The sequence below is a fragment of the Semicossyphus pulcher genome, unplaced genomic scaffold, assembly GCF_022749685.1.
Source record: "Semicossyphus pulcher isolate SPU_LCO1_2020_fin unplaced genomic scaffold, fSemPul1.0.p SCAF_15, whole genome shotgun sequence".
Lineage (NCBI taxonomy): Eukaryota > Metazoa > Chordata > Actinopteri > Labriformes > Labridae > Semicossyphus > Semicossyphus pulcher.
In genome coordinates, this window is record NW_027211659.1 from 22,627,406 (window position 1) to 22,644,725 (window position 17,320).

General features: G+C 38.7%; 1 protein-coding gene across 1 annotated transcript; it reads left to right on the plus strand.

Annotated features, from left to right (window-relative positions):
- Window positions 1-149: 149 nt before the first annotated feature.
- esyt3 (extended synaptotagmin-like protein 3) lies at window positions 150-17,320 on the plus strand. The gene is made up of 23 exons (XM_069663381.1): window positions 150-677; window positions 1,753-1,794; window positions 2,772-2,906; window positions 3,015-3,091; window positions 3,262-3,331; window positions 3,424-3,513; window positions 3,619-3,674; window positions 3,751-3,871; window positions 4,427-4,603; window positions 5,042-5,124; window positions 5,793-5,841; window positions 6,981-7,070; window positions 7,189-7,251; window positions 7,348-7,407; window positions 11,899-11,973; window positions 12,165-12,251; window positions 12,554-12,703; window positions 12,908-13,272; window positions 13,395-13,493; window positions 14,928-15,059; window positions 15,210-15,315; window positions 15,568-15,617; window positions 16,119-17,320. Exons 1-23 carry the CDS (start codon window positions 324-326, stop codon window positions 16,150-16,152), a joined length of 2,565 nt encoding a protein of 854 aa, XP_069519482.1. The 5' UTR covers window positions 150-323; the 3' UTR covers window positions 16,153-17,320.

Below are 17,320 nucleotides of genomic sequence, written 5' to 3' on the forward strand. Positions count from 1 at the left end.
ATCTAGAAAAAAAGTCCCCTTTAATTCAAGGTTGGTTTTTCGCATTCATTTTTAGGGTGGAATTCCTTTTTGGTTACGCGCATTCCCCACCCATGGGCGCAGGTATGCGTACCTGCCTTTTGGGAGTTTGAAACACGGAAGTTTTTAGGACTGTCACGACTTCTTTTAACGCTGCACCTATGTTGTGCGCAGTACACTGGCGTTCATGTTTTGTTTTATTTCAGGAAGCCGTTAACTGAAAGAAAACAGAGTCTGCCCGGGCAGTGAGCGTAAACAGCTTTTTTGGACTTCAGGGAACCAGGTCCCCGCGGGAGTCCGGCCCAATGGCATCCGCCGGACCGATAACTCCGAGCGGCGCGGTGGTGGGAGCGGGGCCCGGGGAGAGTCTGTCGATACAAGGCAGCACAGAGAAGCTGAACTCCTCCGCTGTCAACCGCATCCTGATGGAGTTCCTGATTTACTTTGGCAGAGCCGTGCTCGTCTTCTATCCCGTGTACGTGACGGGGTACCTGGGCCTGAGTATCAGCTGGGTGCTGCTGTGCATGATGATGGTCACCTGGTGGAACAAAAATCGTCAATGGAAACAAGCGCGGATCGGAACCGCCATCGAATTCGTGGATAATGAGACACAGGTGGTCAACAAGGAGCTGCAAAGCGCCTTACAAATGGCATCATGGGTATGTATAGAATTAATGTATGATACACATCACAGACTTCTATTTGTCCAAGAGCAGTTTAACTTAGGCAATAAGTGTGAACTGCCTTGCTTAGAGGCATTTCAGAAGTAGGTTCAACTAAGCAACATTCAGGTTATTAAAGAAGGTACCACTTTAACCTGTCTTTACTTTGCTTCTGACATTTCTGTTGGTCAAACAAAGTATGCAACCAAGTTGTCTGAGACATCCTGAAACACACTGTGGGGTGTGTCAAGCTCTCAGTTGCCATGACTACAATATTTGCATGACATGCCAGACATGGGCTGAATTAGGTTTATCCAGCCAAATGTGCTGTTATTTTGCAGGAGGTTTCTGTGCCTCCACATTTGGTTACACCACACCCTCTCCCAAAGTGACTCATGGGAACTAAGAAAAGGGAGGGACAATCAGAGGGGTTCATCTGATGTCAGAGGAATGTAACAATACATGTGAAATCAGATTATTTTTTAAACATGGGAGCAGTTAGGATCTTTTATCTACTATACTGCGGTTTAAAACCTAAAACACATGTTTTAACACATTATAGGTTCTACAGATTTATAATTTTCGTAAAACAGTGATGTCATGGGAATTTATTTTACAACATTTATAATTCTTGTACTTTGAGCTTTTGCTAAGTTTTGCCTCTTTAACATCTTAGTTTATTTGGAAAAGGGATGGGCTCTTCAGATGCTCTCTATTAGAACATGACTCCAACCTTCTGTTACAGTCCACAGCTTTGATGCTGCAAAGAAACGTTGGTAAGCCCTGAATAACAATCGCTACTTTGATTCTCCATGTCCATTTCTACTAATGTTGTGGAAAGATTAGCGGAATTATCATGACTTCAATTGTCAGGTCCTCTAAGGCACTTGGTTTTTCTTACTTCATTAATTTTGTGTTGATTAATTGTGCATATGGGACATTTTAATATTTGCATGATGGTTAATTTATTGACACAATCATGTACTCCATTACCATCATCATGCATGCTAATGCGATATTTGGGTACCTACAGACCCACCTCTAACTCCACTCTTATATTTTTTTTTCAAAGGTCCACTTTCCTGATGTTGAGAAAGTCGACTGGGTTAACAAGGTACAGTATCAAAACTAAGTCATCTTTCTTTCTTTGGTGATCTAACAAGGTGTTAAAGCACTAACTGCTCAATTAAGTTGGTGTTTTATATATTTGACGCTGGCCCAGTGCTACACAGCAACATTTCCAGCCTAACCATTCCATAATGGTAGAGGTAATGGATGCACAATATGTCATTTTGTATTGCCTTTATTGGATAGGAATGCTGAAGATTGACAGGAAATGGGGATGAGAGAGAGGGGATGACATGTACCAAAGTGCTGGGATGCATTGAGGACTTTGCCTCTGTACATGAGGTGCCTGCTCTACTGACTGAGCTAAAACAGCGCCCCACAATATAGTTAATATAATTCAGCTAATATACATAATGGATAATGAAATGGTTCTGACAATTTTAAATGTTTGTTCTTTATGTAAAGCAAAGGGTAAGAAAAGCTAAGATGTAGTGAGCAAAGATGGATGATATAATGTTCGATTGTTCTCGGAAACTTGCAGGACATGTTCATGTTGTCCTCCTCAACAAACTCTGCGTTTGTTGCAGCATTGTTAACAGTGAAGTCAAAGGCAAATTTTCCGTCAGCTCCACTTCTTATTTACTCAAGTATCTTTTTCTGCTCTATTGTGTATAAAAGATAGAAGTCATACAGGTTCATATCCGACAACATGCACACAAATGCCGATACATACCGCTACTAATAAAGGCGAATAACTTATATCCTATATACCTATATATCCTGCATCTCAGTAGCAGATTTGAAATTGGTTAACAGACAAACAGACCACACCAAATTTCTTTTGCATTGTTTTATTTCTCTGCAACTTAAGCTAATTGCATCAGTAGGATTTAAAAACAGTTAATGCATACTCCCCTTAGTTATTCCCTCTATTTACAAGTGTAAGTGAACTGATATTTGCTATTTGAGTAAGGTGTGGAATCAAGGCGTTTTCACTTTTCGTGCAATCCTTTGTATGATCAGGTGTTGGAGCAGGCCTGGCCTTTCTTCGGGATGTACATGGAGAAGCTCCTTAAAGAAAACATCCAGCCGGCTGTCAGGCTCTCCAGTCCTGCGCTCAAGATGTTCACTTTTACCAAAGTCCACTTTGGACACATAGTGAGTTTGCATATGACCTCAGCTTACATCCATTTTTTTTATTGCTACTTTTACAGTCTTTCTGTAGTCTTATAAAGATTGTTCCTTTAAATGCTTCCCTGATTCCAGCCTCTCAGAATCACTGGAATGAAAGCATACACACATGAAGTGGATCGGAGGGAGGTGATTCTGGACATGAACATCAGGTTCGCCACACACACGTCTCTCTTCAGTGCTATTTCTGTCTTGTACTTTGTTACTTGCATTTTGGTACCTTTGTTTCACATTCAATGTAAACTTTGCACAAGAGCCCACAGTAGGATAATGTGTGTATGTGCATGTGCACGTGCCTCATTTATGTCTCAACACTTTGCAGTTACGAAGGTGATGTGGACATCGACGCAGACGTGCAGTCGCCAATCACAGCTGGAGTCAAAGGACTTAAAGTGGGCATCTCAATTTTCCTGTATTCTCTGCATTACACTGATAATCATCAACTGTGTTTACTAGTGTTGTAAAACTGTCTTGAATCTCACAGCTCCATGGGATGATGAGGGTCATTTTAGAGCCACTGATTGGTCAAGCACCACTGGTGGGAGGAGTCACGTTTTTTTTCATTCGACGCCCTGTGAGTGCCGACACACACACTTTCCTTACCTGTCATCCGGTCATATGTTAAATTACTTTACAACTTTCACACAGACAATAATGTTTGCTTATTTATCTATTCTAGACTTTAGAAATCAACTGGACTGGCATGACCAACCTTTTGGACAGCCCTGGCTTCAGGTTAGTGTTTAATGGTCAACACAACATTGTGCTGTTTAGTTGTCTGATTGTAAAACTCTCTCATCTGATCTTTCAGTTCGTTGTCTGAAGAGACCATCATGGATATCATCGCCTCGCTCATGGTGTTGCCTAATCGCATGTGCATTCCCCTCATAGACCAGGTCAAAGTGGACCAGATGAGGTTCCCAATTCCTCGTGTACGTAAGATGTACTTTACATTTAATGCTTTAATCTTACCCAATCTCTGATTTATTATTTTGTTTATAGAGATTAATAAGAAGGTAAACCTAGGTGGCCGCTCATGGAAGCCATTACAGCCCATTACATTCCATCTGCTTTTGCTGTCCACGCGGACTGTTTTTCCTGCATATGCCGCAGCCTGCTGATACGTAACTGGTCAATATTACTCGGACTAAAAGCATAGTACAAACAATAACCAGAACACTTGCCATCCCTAAAATCCACGTCCCTGCCTACAGATGCTATGTAGAATCTGCATTTTAAATTTCTATGTAGAATCTCTAAATAGAGACTAATCTATACTGTATCACCTGCAGTCACTTGCATATTAAAAAACCTATACCCATTGCAAATTTCAGAATAAAGATCACCCACCAAAATAAAAGCATTTTAAAATTCAGATGTCCTGTAGGTTTCTCTTTTAAATATGTAGGTGACGATTTGATACTTCTTTTCCTACATTTGAGAAAATGTTTATAGTTTGAATTTTCCCTTCTTTTTCTGCTCCACAGGGAGTTGTGAGGGTCCACTTGTTGGCAGCCAGAGACCTGGTGGCTAAGGACACATACATGATGGGTTTAGTGAAAGGCAAATCAGATCCCTACGCGACACTCCGAGTCGGCAACCGTCACTTCAAAAGCAAGACCGTCAAAGAAAATTTGCACCCCACATGGAACGAGGTCTATGAGGTATGATAATAGTGAAATACTGTGGTCGGCTGTCCTGTTAAAAACAAATGAGTATACTCATACATTAAAATGGCATGCTGGATAGGTATCCTGGTTCACAAAACCAGTAAACTGCTAAAATTCCTCCATATATTTCCTTGTTTGTAAAAGATAAATACTTCCTTTAAGAGATAAAGAGCTATTTAAATCACTGTCATTGTTTGCATGCTGAATTCTCAAGCACGTGACAATTTCCTTCCTTTTTGTTTCCGCATTTGAATTACTTGCTGCATGTTCATGTGTAATGTTCATGATTTAATATCTCATCCTAATATCGGATGTGTAATCTGCTGAAGTCTTTCACTAAGTGCTTGAGAAATCAAACGGTGTGTTGAACAGGGACATGGATCTTTACATTGATTTTCCCATCAGAAAAACCTTTTGTTAATCTGTCTGCAGTTTGTCGTCCATGAGGCCCCAGGCCAAGAGTTGGAGCTGGAACTGTATGATGAGGACACAGATAAAGATGACTTCATTGGAAGGTAAGAAACTTATAACAGCACAAACAAGTAGGGTTCATTTTTTGGGGTCCAGTATGTTGTATTTCTCAAACTGTATACAAGTCATACATATCAGAATAAGAAATAAGGGTATAGGAAAAATAAGAAAACGAACAGGAGCAACTGTAACAGGCTGCATATCCCTTCATCACATATCCCATTATGGCACTATAAAACAAAGCACAAGGTAGAAAAAATGAATGTGAATATTACCATTAGTTTTCTGAATGTTTTCTATTTATTAATCAAGAAGGCAGAAAATAATGAAGAATGCATTCACCTAAAATCAGACAACAAAAAGAAAAGGGAAACTAAAACTTAAAGCAGTCTAGAGTTGATGCACATGTTGGCTAAAATATTTTTCAGCTCAGACTGACATTAACGTTGTTTAAAAAGGCACAGTTTTTGTTTAAAAGGCCTTTACTCTTCACCTCTCTAGTTTCAAGTCGAGTCATCCCAAAAATCCAAAATGGCAGTTTTGTCTATTTGACAACGCCCTCATTACTATAGGTGGGGAAGTTATGTGAGTTTCCTGGGGGAAACACAAACTGGCAGTGGGTTGATAGACAGTATGCTACATACATAGTGAGAGTTTGAAATGTTAGTGCTATGAAGTTGTTGTTGGCCATAACTGTTCTCTTTCACCGTAGGCATCATCTGGATTTAGGAGAAGTGAAGAGGGAGAAAGAAATGGATCAGGTGAGCTTTTATTTCATGTTGTTGATACACTGAAAAAAGTGATTTGGGCCTTGTAAGTACAATTTAGTAATTATGTATAACAATAATGAAATAATGTACCATGTTCTACTATTTTTATTACTGGTCAAATATCTTAAAATGAGCACTGTTGCCTCACAACTACAAGGTTCCTAGTTAAATCCCCGGTTCGGACGTAGGGGGCCTTTCTGTGTGGAGTTTGCGTGTTCTCCCCGTGCATGAGTGGGTTCCCTTCGGGTACCCTTCCTCCCACAGTCCAAAGACATGCTTGTAAAGCCCTTTTCCCACTGGTTCCCACTTTTTGCATAGTGGGAAAGGTTACAATCAGCATTCAGACCTGAGTCAAATGACTCAGTAGGCAGTAGACCCAGGTAATTATCGTAATTAAAATAATGATGGGAACACAAAACCCAGGTTGACACGCTAATCTCCGCCCCCTTTCCGGCACGATGCTATGCTCTGTTGGTAAATTCTGCGACTCCTTGTCATCTCAGCTACAAATTCCGCCCGTCTCCATCTGAGCAGCGCTCGAACATCGTTCCAAATTTGGCGGCGCCGAGTTTGATTCACAGTCTGAATGAGTAATAGATACAATAAAGACGTAACCACCGTAACATCCTCACCCTGTTTCCAGCGTGTTTGTGACGTCAGGCAGTCATGCATCAGAAAAGAGACTGAAAGCTGTATACTCCATTGGCAATGTAAAAACAGACAATCGGCATCTATAAGCAGGTCTTCTCGGGTCTGAAAAACCTGCGTCAATGCTCTAATTTTGGTGGGAAAGGGGTATTAGGTTCATTGGTGACTCTAAGTTGCCCATCGGTGTGCCTGTGATTGTGAAAGGTTGTCTGTCTCTATGTGTCAGCGTTGTGATTGACTGGCATCCAGGGTCTATCCCGCCTCTCGCCCAATGACAGCTGGCATAGACTCCAACCCCCCCGCGACCCTGAACAGGATAAGCGAGCAGTGTAGAAAATGGGTGGATGGATAGATATCTTGAAATGTCGCTGCAGCATTTTTGACATGCTAATGAAATTCTTAACATTTTCAACAGTTTTTTTCACTTTGAATAAAGTCTTTAAATGATTTATCATGTTGATCAGTGAATCTCCCTGTCTTAGTGGTTTACTCTGGATGGGGTCCAGAATGGTGAAGTTCACCTGAAGCTCCAGTGGTTTTCCCTTAAGACTGACCCCAACCTTGAGACAGAGGTAGCCTCATTGTTGCTTTCATTTCTCCCAAAAGAATTCTCATTCATATTTATATTCAAGATCATCAGACAGGATTAGTTTGAGTCTTATATTGTTTTCTGCCATCACTCTCTTCCAGTCTGCAGATGGCTTCGCTTGTGCTATGCTTGCAGTATACCTGGACAATGCTACTAACCTACCAGTAAGTGTTGCCTAAGTTAGAGGGTTGTTTTTAAGTACACATGATGCTACATGGACAGACTAACATGCTGATGTGTATTCTTGTATTTGTGTCCAGAAAGACCACAAAGAGATCTCGGAGCATCAGAAACACGGGAAGCACAAAAATGAGGCTCGGGTAAGACGAGAGCTTTTAAAGCTCACAGTACTGCTACGTATGGTCATGTTATCAGTACTGTATGGTTATTCCAACTGTCTGTCCTGCCCAGTAGTTCCTATAATGAGCTTTGCTGGCTTTAGAGACCCCAGACCCTTAGGTCACCATTTTCATTCAATTATCATTGGTTAGTTGTAGTTTGATTACTTGCCAATTTTCTACATGAAAAGTTAATGCTAATTGTTGCCATTGTGAAGGAGGATAAATGCTTTGTCGAGACAACACAAAACACATGAAGGATATTATACATCTGTAAATACACTAATAGACAATTATCATACATGTTTATATAAAAAACTAAATCTTCTTAATAACAAAACACTCTTAATTGTTGAAAACTGAATAACAGACAGTGGGACATTGTTTATTTATCTGCTGTAACAGGAACATAAGAATAACAAAACATTACATAATCAGTTCTACTATCCATATATGTCATTTTAATAATTTACTCACAAAACAATATTCCAAAAAATGGACATTACATTTGTTTCCTTAAGATCTTCAGTTACATTCTCTTTGGCGGCACCTGTGGCGATAAACTGTAATTACGGGAGCAGACTTCCCAGATATCCAGACAGCGTTGCATGTATGACGTCCACGGTTGGCTCCGGTTGTGACTCTTGATTTTCCTCGTTGATTGTCGCTTTCCCTTTGCCTTCATCTGAGCGTTGAATTTGTTTCTTTTTCTTTTGATTTTCACTTATTTCTTAAGTTGTATCTGTAGTCATCGATCTTTTCTTTGTTTGTTCAGCCATAGTAGATTACTGTTTACTCGCAACACTTGCAGAGTCCGGAAAAGCAGCCGCTTAGCTCTGCCTACCCTCTCTGGCAGACCGACCATTGTTGGGTGATGGAAAACGCGTCACTAACTGGGCGCCTATTGTGATTATTTTCATGAAAGCCACTCCAGACACCCAGTCCGTAATACTGCAAACGCAAAGGCTTTCATCAGTGGGCTATAGGCTCAATCACCATTGTGTTACCTCATTCGATAGATAGTGGTTTAACAGACATTTTTTTAAATGAAAATCTTCGAGATTATCACTGTACTATCTTCAATTCCAAATTTATTTTCAAATTATATTTTTCTGCATCTTTTTATACCATATATAGTTGCTCTAACCAATAAAGTTTGGAAAGGGTAGTAATTTGTAATTATTTCATTTTCGAATAACAGTCAGTCGTTCTGTGGCTTTATTGTAACTCATGGACAAATAGCAAAAAAAAAAAGTAGTTTTTATTTAAAGTTTTTTTGCTGCCTTGTATAAAAAGTCACTTTAATAATCATACAAGTTTCAAATTTGAAATGATTTCAAAATCTTTTCAAAAGGATTTTTTCGTTGGCTTAGGAGTGAAGAAAACATGTAATAGAGCACGTTTATCGAGGCCTACATCAGACAGTTGTCAAGCTTCTCTTTCGCTCTACTTCCTTACAATTGATAGTTCTTTTGTATCTTGGTGCCGAACAAAGGTGTCAGTCAGATCAGGTGTGTGCTGTTGTTGCTCCAGGTGCACTTGTCCCTGTGCGTAGCTGGTATTTCCTGTTCGTCTGGTGCATGCCTGTCATTTTATTTGGGTGTGTTATTACCAGCTGGTGTTTACGTTGCTTCATTTCTGCCTTAACCTGAGGCTTGTTCACTGTGAGCTTCCCAGCATAAAGAAACATAGGGAGAAATATAGATTACGTTAACATATTCATGGTGAGGACTATTTAGATATTTACCAAATTAAACAATTATTAAGTCAATACTAATTTGTTGACATTGTTGAGGATTTTGAGATTGTAACATAGAACAAATAAATGCCATTTCTGTCACTTAAGAGTCTCTGTGACAAATATTTCACCCTCTCAGGCGTGTGCCCATGTTAAAAACCCCATCCATCTGGTGACTAAGGCAAATGTAATCAAATAGTAAGGGTTATTTAAGGACACTTTATGGCCCTGACCTGTTGCACAAATCTGTGTTAATACAAGTTCTAAGTACTGGAATTGCTGTCAGCAGCTATTGCCGCTGACTGCCCTCTGCTGGTCACTGTGTGAAAACACAGCCAGAAAAGGGACCAGTGAAGTGTGAGGGCAAAAAATAAATTTTCTCATGGATACGTTTCATTATATTCAGATACATTGTGTCATTGCAAACATAGTTGAGACAAACAACCTTGTCTAACCAGTGGATTGTTCATTTTCACAACAAAAAACGTCTTTGTGATGGCTGCAACATTTGCTCAGTGAAAGTATTTATAACTTTCTCAGCCAATATGTTGAGTTTAGCTTTGTTAAAATTACTCATGAGAAAGAAAAGTACATTTACTCAGGTATTGCACTTGAATAACAACCTGAATTACTTCCAGTTTATTTGAGTATATTCATACCAAACCACTTTGTGCTAGTACTCCTTAATTGTACTTTTTACTTAATTGTATTTGTTTGTTGACAGTTTTTTTAGTAGGCCCAGTTACTCTAAAAATCAAGATTTTGGCACAGAAAACATGTCTCATTAAATGTTAAATGTGAGGATTTGCTGCTTTTCATGGAAATTGTTTTAAAAAATGAAATGCATTATATGTTATATATGTTTATATACGCTTATATGTTGTGTGTTTTATTTGTTGTTTTAATGGTCAACTTTACATCTGGCTGAGGGACAGCAGTTGAAAAGTAGCCTTTTGGCTAACACCGGCACATTTACAGTGAAGTTGATTAATGTGCATTGTCCCTGAGAATAAACAGATAAAGAATTAAAGAAATAATTATTTATAGTTTGGGCTCTGGGTTGTTGGTTAAAAGGCATATATGTCACTTTGTGCTCTGGGTAATTGCTGGTAAAAGTGATAAGTATTATCACAGTTGTAAGCATTTTTACAAGCCACTGATTCATTGAGAAAATTCAATTGGAAATAACAATTTGTCAAAGTTTTATTCTAAATAAATATGCTAGCTCTAGTCAACTAATTAGAGAACAAATGTTAAATCCTACCTGCATTAACGCACAATGATCTAATGATAGGGATGTTGCACTATATTGGGTTTTTTGCTGATATCCAATATGCCGATATTTTCCATTCCTTTTTTCCAATTTCGATACCGATATACCATGTTTTTTTCCCCTTATTGCACAGAACATCAAGTCTCCCCTGTAGTGGAATTGATATCATGCTTACTCTTATTGTAGTGGCCCACTGGCAGATGCAGAAATAACATAATACAGTGCTTTTTAAAATGTACACATTCACTGGGCAATATAAGAAAACTACTATAACTTAGCTTATGTACAAAATGCCATATTTATTTGTATGTAACTCTTTCTTTCAAATAAAACTGTAATATTCATACAATTCTTAGACAGCCTTGGATGATGCTCTCCCTGAGACAATACGGACAATAGTGACAAGTAGGGCAAATTTTACCCATTGCACAGAACAAATACATAAAATGAAATCAACCTTGCTGTTGGTTTCGGAAACTTTGAAAAACTGCAACACAGCTGACATCTTGCACCCTTCTTCACGTTTGATGGAAGAGGCAGTGCACACGCACACTCGCACTGAGTTAATGTTGTAGCATCATGCTTTTTTAGGGAATCATTGAGCATTTAGGCATAATAAAGAATAATAATCAAAGCGCTGTTTTAGCAGCGGAAAATATCGGCAGAAAAATGACATTCATTTTCAAGCCATAATCAGCAGATAATCATAACTTGCCGATAATATTGTGCATCCCTATCTAATGATACATGTATATTACAGTTAAACAGTCAAAGGGGCTCTACATATAGCTTTATTACTTCAGGTACATCACCCTCATTTTTTTCACATTCTTTGCTTAAGCAACGTCTTGATAAGCGAGAGTTTTAATTGTACTGCATGTTAATGTTTTACAGTGTGGTATAGGTACTTTTACTTAAGTATCTGAATACTTCCCCCACCACTTGTTCACACCTCAGATTAGTCTGTACCAACCTGTGGTATTTAGACCTGTAATGTTGTTAAAATAAGGGCTAGCTGGGCTAATACTAGCATGCAAGTTGTGGCTACCACCAGTAGCATTCACATTCCTCTCTTTATGGAAGTTTACTCCACAGCTTTTTTGCCAGCACAAACATCTGTTTTAGCTGTTCCAGATGGTTTTGTGTGTCTGCAGTGTATTAGGGAGAGGAATGCAAGACCTGCCCTGAAGGCAGCAGGCTGCTTGCAGAAAAACTCGAATGTTAGCTTGCTGTTGACCAGTAGCATTTATTAAGCTGAAGCAGAATTCTAACTACAGAGTAGAGTGTTATGGAAATCAAACACCTAAAGCAAATGGTTGGAAATACATTGTGAGTAATGATTATTCTGCCTATTAGCGCAGTTGGTAACTATTCCTCAATGTTCCTTTGGTTTTCTGTGTTGGTGCTTTCATAAACACATTGTATGAAAAAAAATCTTTTTCACTGATTTGCTTGTTTTCAGCTCACAAAGAGAACTTCTGGGCCCAGCTCTTATGTGGAATTTTCCGTTAGAGACGACGACGTACAGAAAAGCAAGGTACAGCTCTCGCTAAATTACATTAACAAACACTTTTTGTACCTTTATTAATTAAATTACTTATGTCATATCAATTAACCAATGTTAATACTTGTTTTTGTGTAATTTAGTAGGCTTCTTTTTAAAAAATGTTTTAGCACCAATTGATCTGCCTGTGGTGTCATAATGTTGCAATGTCTGACTTTCCACAGGTTGTGTATGCATCTAAAGACCCTGTGTGGGAGGAGGGCTTCACCTTCTTTGTGCATAGCGTCAAAACACAGCAGCTCTGTGTTCAGGTTTGTTATTACATCTTGTACAAACTATGCTACATTTTTCTCTTTGAACAGTTGAACCAGTTATAAAAAAAAACATATGCTTCTCCAAGTTTGCAATAATTACCATTGAAAATCTAAAAAAAAAACTTGGTTTCCTTTAGCACGTTCCACATTTTTTGTATGCAAACTGACATATAGTCTTATTATTAGCTGTAAAAAAAAAAAGCTAATTTCATTTTTGCTAAATTTAAACATCCTCAGGAGGAATTAAACGTTCCCCATTCTTTGCTATAATATTTTTATTTTGTGTTCTCGTGTTTCAGGTGAAGGAGCATGAGAAGAAGAATCAGCTCGGGGTTGTAAACATTCCCCTGAATCGCCTCCTCAACTCCTCCAACATGTCTCTGGACCAGCAATTCCCGCTGGAGCGCTCCGGAGCAAACAGCCAGATCAAGCTGAAAGCAACTCTCAGAGTGGGTACACAATGTTGACAGGAATACACACTCATTAAGTACATCAAAATCTCACATTAGAACAAGCACTTCACATTCAGTACAAAGATACTGTCTAATATATTGAATGTCAGATGTTATTCCACCAACAGATCTTTGGAACTTGCAAGTTGATGCTTTTACAATGTGTCATTAACATCAGTCATTTCTTAAATCCCATGATAGATTCTTAGTGCGGAAAAACCTCCACCAAAGATCATCCTAGATCCTCCATCACATATCAGACAACAAGGACCACAGATGAACCAAGGAGGTGACGCCTCCGAATCTATTCCCTCGGTGGCTACATCAAACTCTCAAGCCCTTTCCTCCAACACCCAAGCCTTATCTCCGACCGGGCCGACAGATATCCAGAATGGCTCTAATGCAGACTATTTAAATCGTCGCCCTGGCTCCCACCTGACTTCTGAAGCCTGGCGGTCACCTAACTCTACATCAAACATGCGTCGGTTTGACTCCCAAAGCATGCTGTCGGAGAACTCCATCGCTTCTTCACGTTTTGATCTTTCAGATGGAGCATCATATCCAGAGTGAGTCACAACTTCATTGTGCTGCTGACTTCTTAGCTTTCTACAAATGTTGCCAACTAAACAATTCGGCTTTTAGAGCGAGAGTAAAGATATTGACATGTACAAATGTTTTATCAATGTAGCGCCATCAGGAAACACCAGGGTTCATTTGGGGAGATCAACCTGGCTGTACGCTATGCCACCCTGAGGAAGAAACTCATCATCCTGGTAAACTCTTGCAGGTGAGTCACAAAAATCCAGCCTCTGCCGTGTTTTCCAGCAGCTCTAACCCGGACTGCTAATACACTAATTTTCTAAGCATAGAAACTGACAATTCAATTTCAGTGTAAAGGATTTCAAAAGACTTTAACAGGTCCTAGAAATACAGGCCATGTTCTTAACTCATTTTATTATTTTGGGGCTTTTTTATTAGGCCTTATTAGGATAGGAGGACACTGTATAATGTTGGAAACAGGGAAAGAGAGAGTGGGGTTATGACACGCATTAAAAGAGCCGAGGGCGGGAGTTAAACGCGGGGCCGCCACATCGAGGACTGTAGCCTCTGTACATGAGCCGCCAATTTAACCACTGAGCTTAACCGGTGCCCTTTTTCTTTTTTTTATTATTAAACACAAGATTCTTGTGCCCTAATGATATGGATAAGCGCTCAGTGAAGAAACCCCTCCCCTTGTACCCTTATCCCTATACTTACTACCACCGAACCCAAGCAGCATTGTCAACTTCAACAGAACCCAGCACTGTTCACGCAAACTCCAGGTATTGACAAAGCTGATACTACCTGCCGTACCACATGGCCTCTACTGGGCCCCACATTTGAATTAAACACACAAGAGAAAAATATAGAGAGAAGGATAGAGAGTTAGTAGAGAGAGGTGTGGCAGGTGAGTATTGTCCGATCCGGAATACACCCTTAAGAACTGGGCTGAGAATGTTATTGTTATATTTTAACAGCTGTAAGCTATTCTACTAACCCTAACCTAAAAACAAACTCAGAACCTAAAAAACAAACAAACACTGATTTAATAAATGGACCTGCTTTATTTGGGGTATTTGACTGTTTTAAGATCTTAACTTTAACTTTAAATATAAAAAACATTAAATGTGACACTGGTTGTTGACATTGTGCTAGCTTTGACGTAACTCTCTCTGCTAGCTGTTAAATTTTCCTTTCTGCTGCTCTAAAACAATAGTTGCTAGTGGCAGCCATAATATTTATTATTGCTGTATAGGCCAATGTTTTGCAGAACAAGAAATATGGGGAATATTTAATTCTAAGCTTAATCCAAAAGGCGACTGAAGTTCTTGAAGACGTTTCACCTCTCATCCGAAAGGCTTCTTCAGTGCTAAAGTGACTGGTGGATGGAACAGAAATTTAAGCTTCTGTAGGTCATTAGGGATATTTAATGGTAACCAAATGGTGCACTGACTGGTGTACTAGCCGATGCTGTTATCTGTACTGAAACAACTCTAGTTCTTGCATAGTATAAAGGAAAAAACAACTAAGTATTATTTTTATTTCAGCCCTTAGGTGACATCAAAAACAGATTGGGCTTTAGAATTCTATAGTCAGTATTTTCTTAGTATGAATCCAACATAACAAAAAGGAGAACATTTTCTAGCCATGATGACCATTTGTGTGTCCCATTTTTCCACAGGAACATATTTCCCTGCAGTGAGAATGGCACGGACTCTTATGTCCGTCTGTATTTGCTTCCCGACCAAACCTGGATACATCGCAAGAAGACACATGTCAAGAAGAGGACAGTCAACCCTGTCTTCAATGAAAAGTGAACTTACTTACCTGCATCATACATTCATAAAACACACATTTTAATTATTAACTTTTCTGTTTACCAATTTAAAGTAGCTCCTGTATATTTAAAGCTGAGAGGTTATGACTGAACTTGTTTCTTTCTTCATACCCTCCTTCATTACAGGTTTGAGTTTGATGTGTCACTTGAAGAAGCACGAACCAGGAAATTGGATGTGTCGGTGAAAAATAACAAGATGTTCTATACACGTGAGAGAAAGGATATTGGCATGGTAGGTAATGCTACTTGTAGTAGATCTGTCTTTTCATTTCTGACACAAGACTATGCACAGTTGAAATACTCTGTGCTGTCATCACTGAGAAAAGTATAGAAACTCTTTATTTCTAACTTTTGTGTATTATGGCTCTGTGCTGTAAATGTTTTTATGACATACACATATTGCAAAAAACCCTACTCACTCTTTTGCGGTTGGCAACATAGTCTTGATATTAACTGAGTTTTCATGTTCTGCTCCTGTCCACAGGTGATGATAGATTTTTCACAGATGGATCTGGTCAAAGGCCACGCACAATGGTATTGGACCCAGTTTTTTTATTCTTTTCCAGCCATGCTGCAAATATTTCCTGTTTTGTTGTTTGATGTATTAAATCAAAACAAAGCTAAAGTAAATGAAAAAATGCATCATCTGGCGGAGGCCAGGGAGCTTGCCAAACTACACTTCCTCAATTTAGGACGCCGCCTCCGATGTCATGTCTCGTTCAAAATCGTCAGGTTTAAAATGTAGACTGCAGACCTGAAGATTTTTTTAGACGATCCAACGGGTATATTCTTGTCATATTTTTCTGTACCACTCTGAGCTATTGCCTGCAGCGAAGTAACTGACAACCACTGTTTACCTTAAGGCTTTTTGAGGAGCAAAGAGCATTCCTCTGGTCAAGAGTTATACTGCACAGACATTTATGTAGGGGCAATAATTGTCTATTTATTTCAATTATTTTGATGTAACAAAAAAATAATTTCAATTGCAGTTAATAAATGTAATTTCATGAAAATGTCTTTCTCTTTTGTCTTAAGGTACGAGCTCACACTGCCTGGACTGAAGAAATAAAGCTAGTGGGTAGAGATGCGAAAACGTCTCTGTGTAGCTTAAAGAGCAGTTCCTCCGCCTCAGCAAGGCCGAATGCTGGCCTGATAAATGCTGCAAGTTGCAAGTTCCTCCTTATCATCGCAGACCAGAGATGGGTTTTCCAAACGCAGCAATAAGCTCTTCCCAGATACAGGAATTGTTTGGTGGCCTACTGTAAGTCGATTTAGGTATGATAACAGGCACATAAAGTAATATTCCAAATAACACCCCTACTTAAAGTCTTACTTTGAGTAAAATGTTAAAGTGCGTCTTGTCCCACAAATAGATATCCCCCATGGTTTTAAAAATATTATCAAATACTTAGAATAAAATATATGGTTCTAAACTATCTTATACAAAGCAGACAAGTAGATTTAAATATGACTTTTAAACCTTTTGTAATCCAGTTTATTGTAGCTTATTCAAGTTGAAAAGCAGAGACCAAATTATCCTGAATCAAAATTATATAAATCTTTCTTTTCCATTATGAAAGCAAATTTGTGAGAAACTGGCTGTGCTTGTACTAAAGAAAAATAAACTGATGTTGTGTTTATATTAGTTATTCTTTGTGAGAGTTTTGGGTTTTGGAGTTTATGTTAGCTGTAGTTATCCTTTTGTATTTTTATGTAAATAGTTGTGTGAATAGTTTTTATTTAAATTAATAAGGCAAATGATTCACAGTAGGAGCCAAATTCAGTCAGTTTTACAAAGAGTTTTATAAGTGACGCTGAATCTAAGCAAGGCCCATAAGTGGGTGTCTTGAAGTGAAGTTTACATATTTTAAATCCAACCCTCTCAGATGTACCACCTGGTTTTTAGTATTGAACTTTTATGGCTTCAGTGGCCAAATGTTTAATACCACTTGATATTAAAAGCTTGTATATTTCATTTTTTGGCTTCAGTGGCCAAATGGTTAATACCACTTGATATAAAAAGCTTTCATATTTCTTTCTATCACGGCCAAAACTGTTATTTTGTTGCTAAATGTGAAAAGCTGAGCAAAGCATTTGGTCTCAAATTTTTTGCTGTCCATATAAATTATAACATAGCTAGAGAATTCATGAAAAATTATTGTTAAAATTGACACTCTAAATGACTGTGAAATGTGTGTTTGGCTTCAATTTAATGGCAAATAAATATCTTAAAGAAA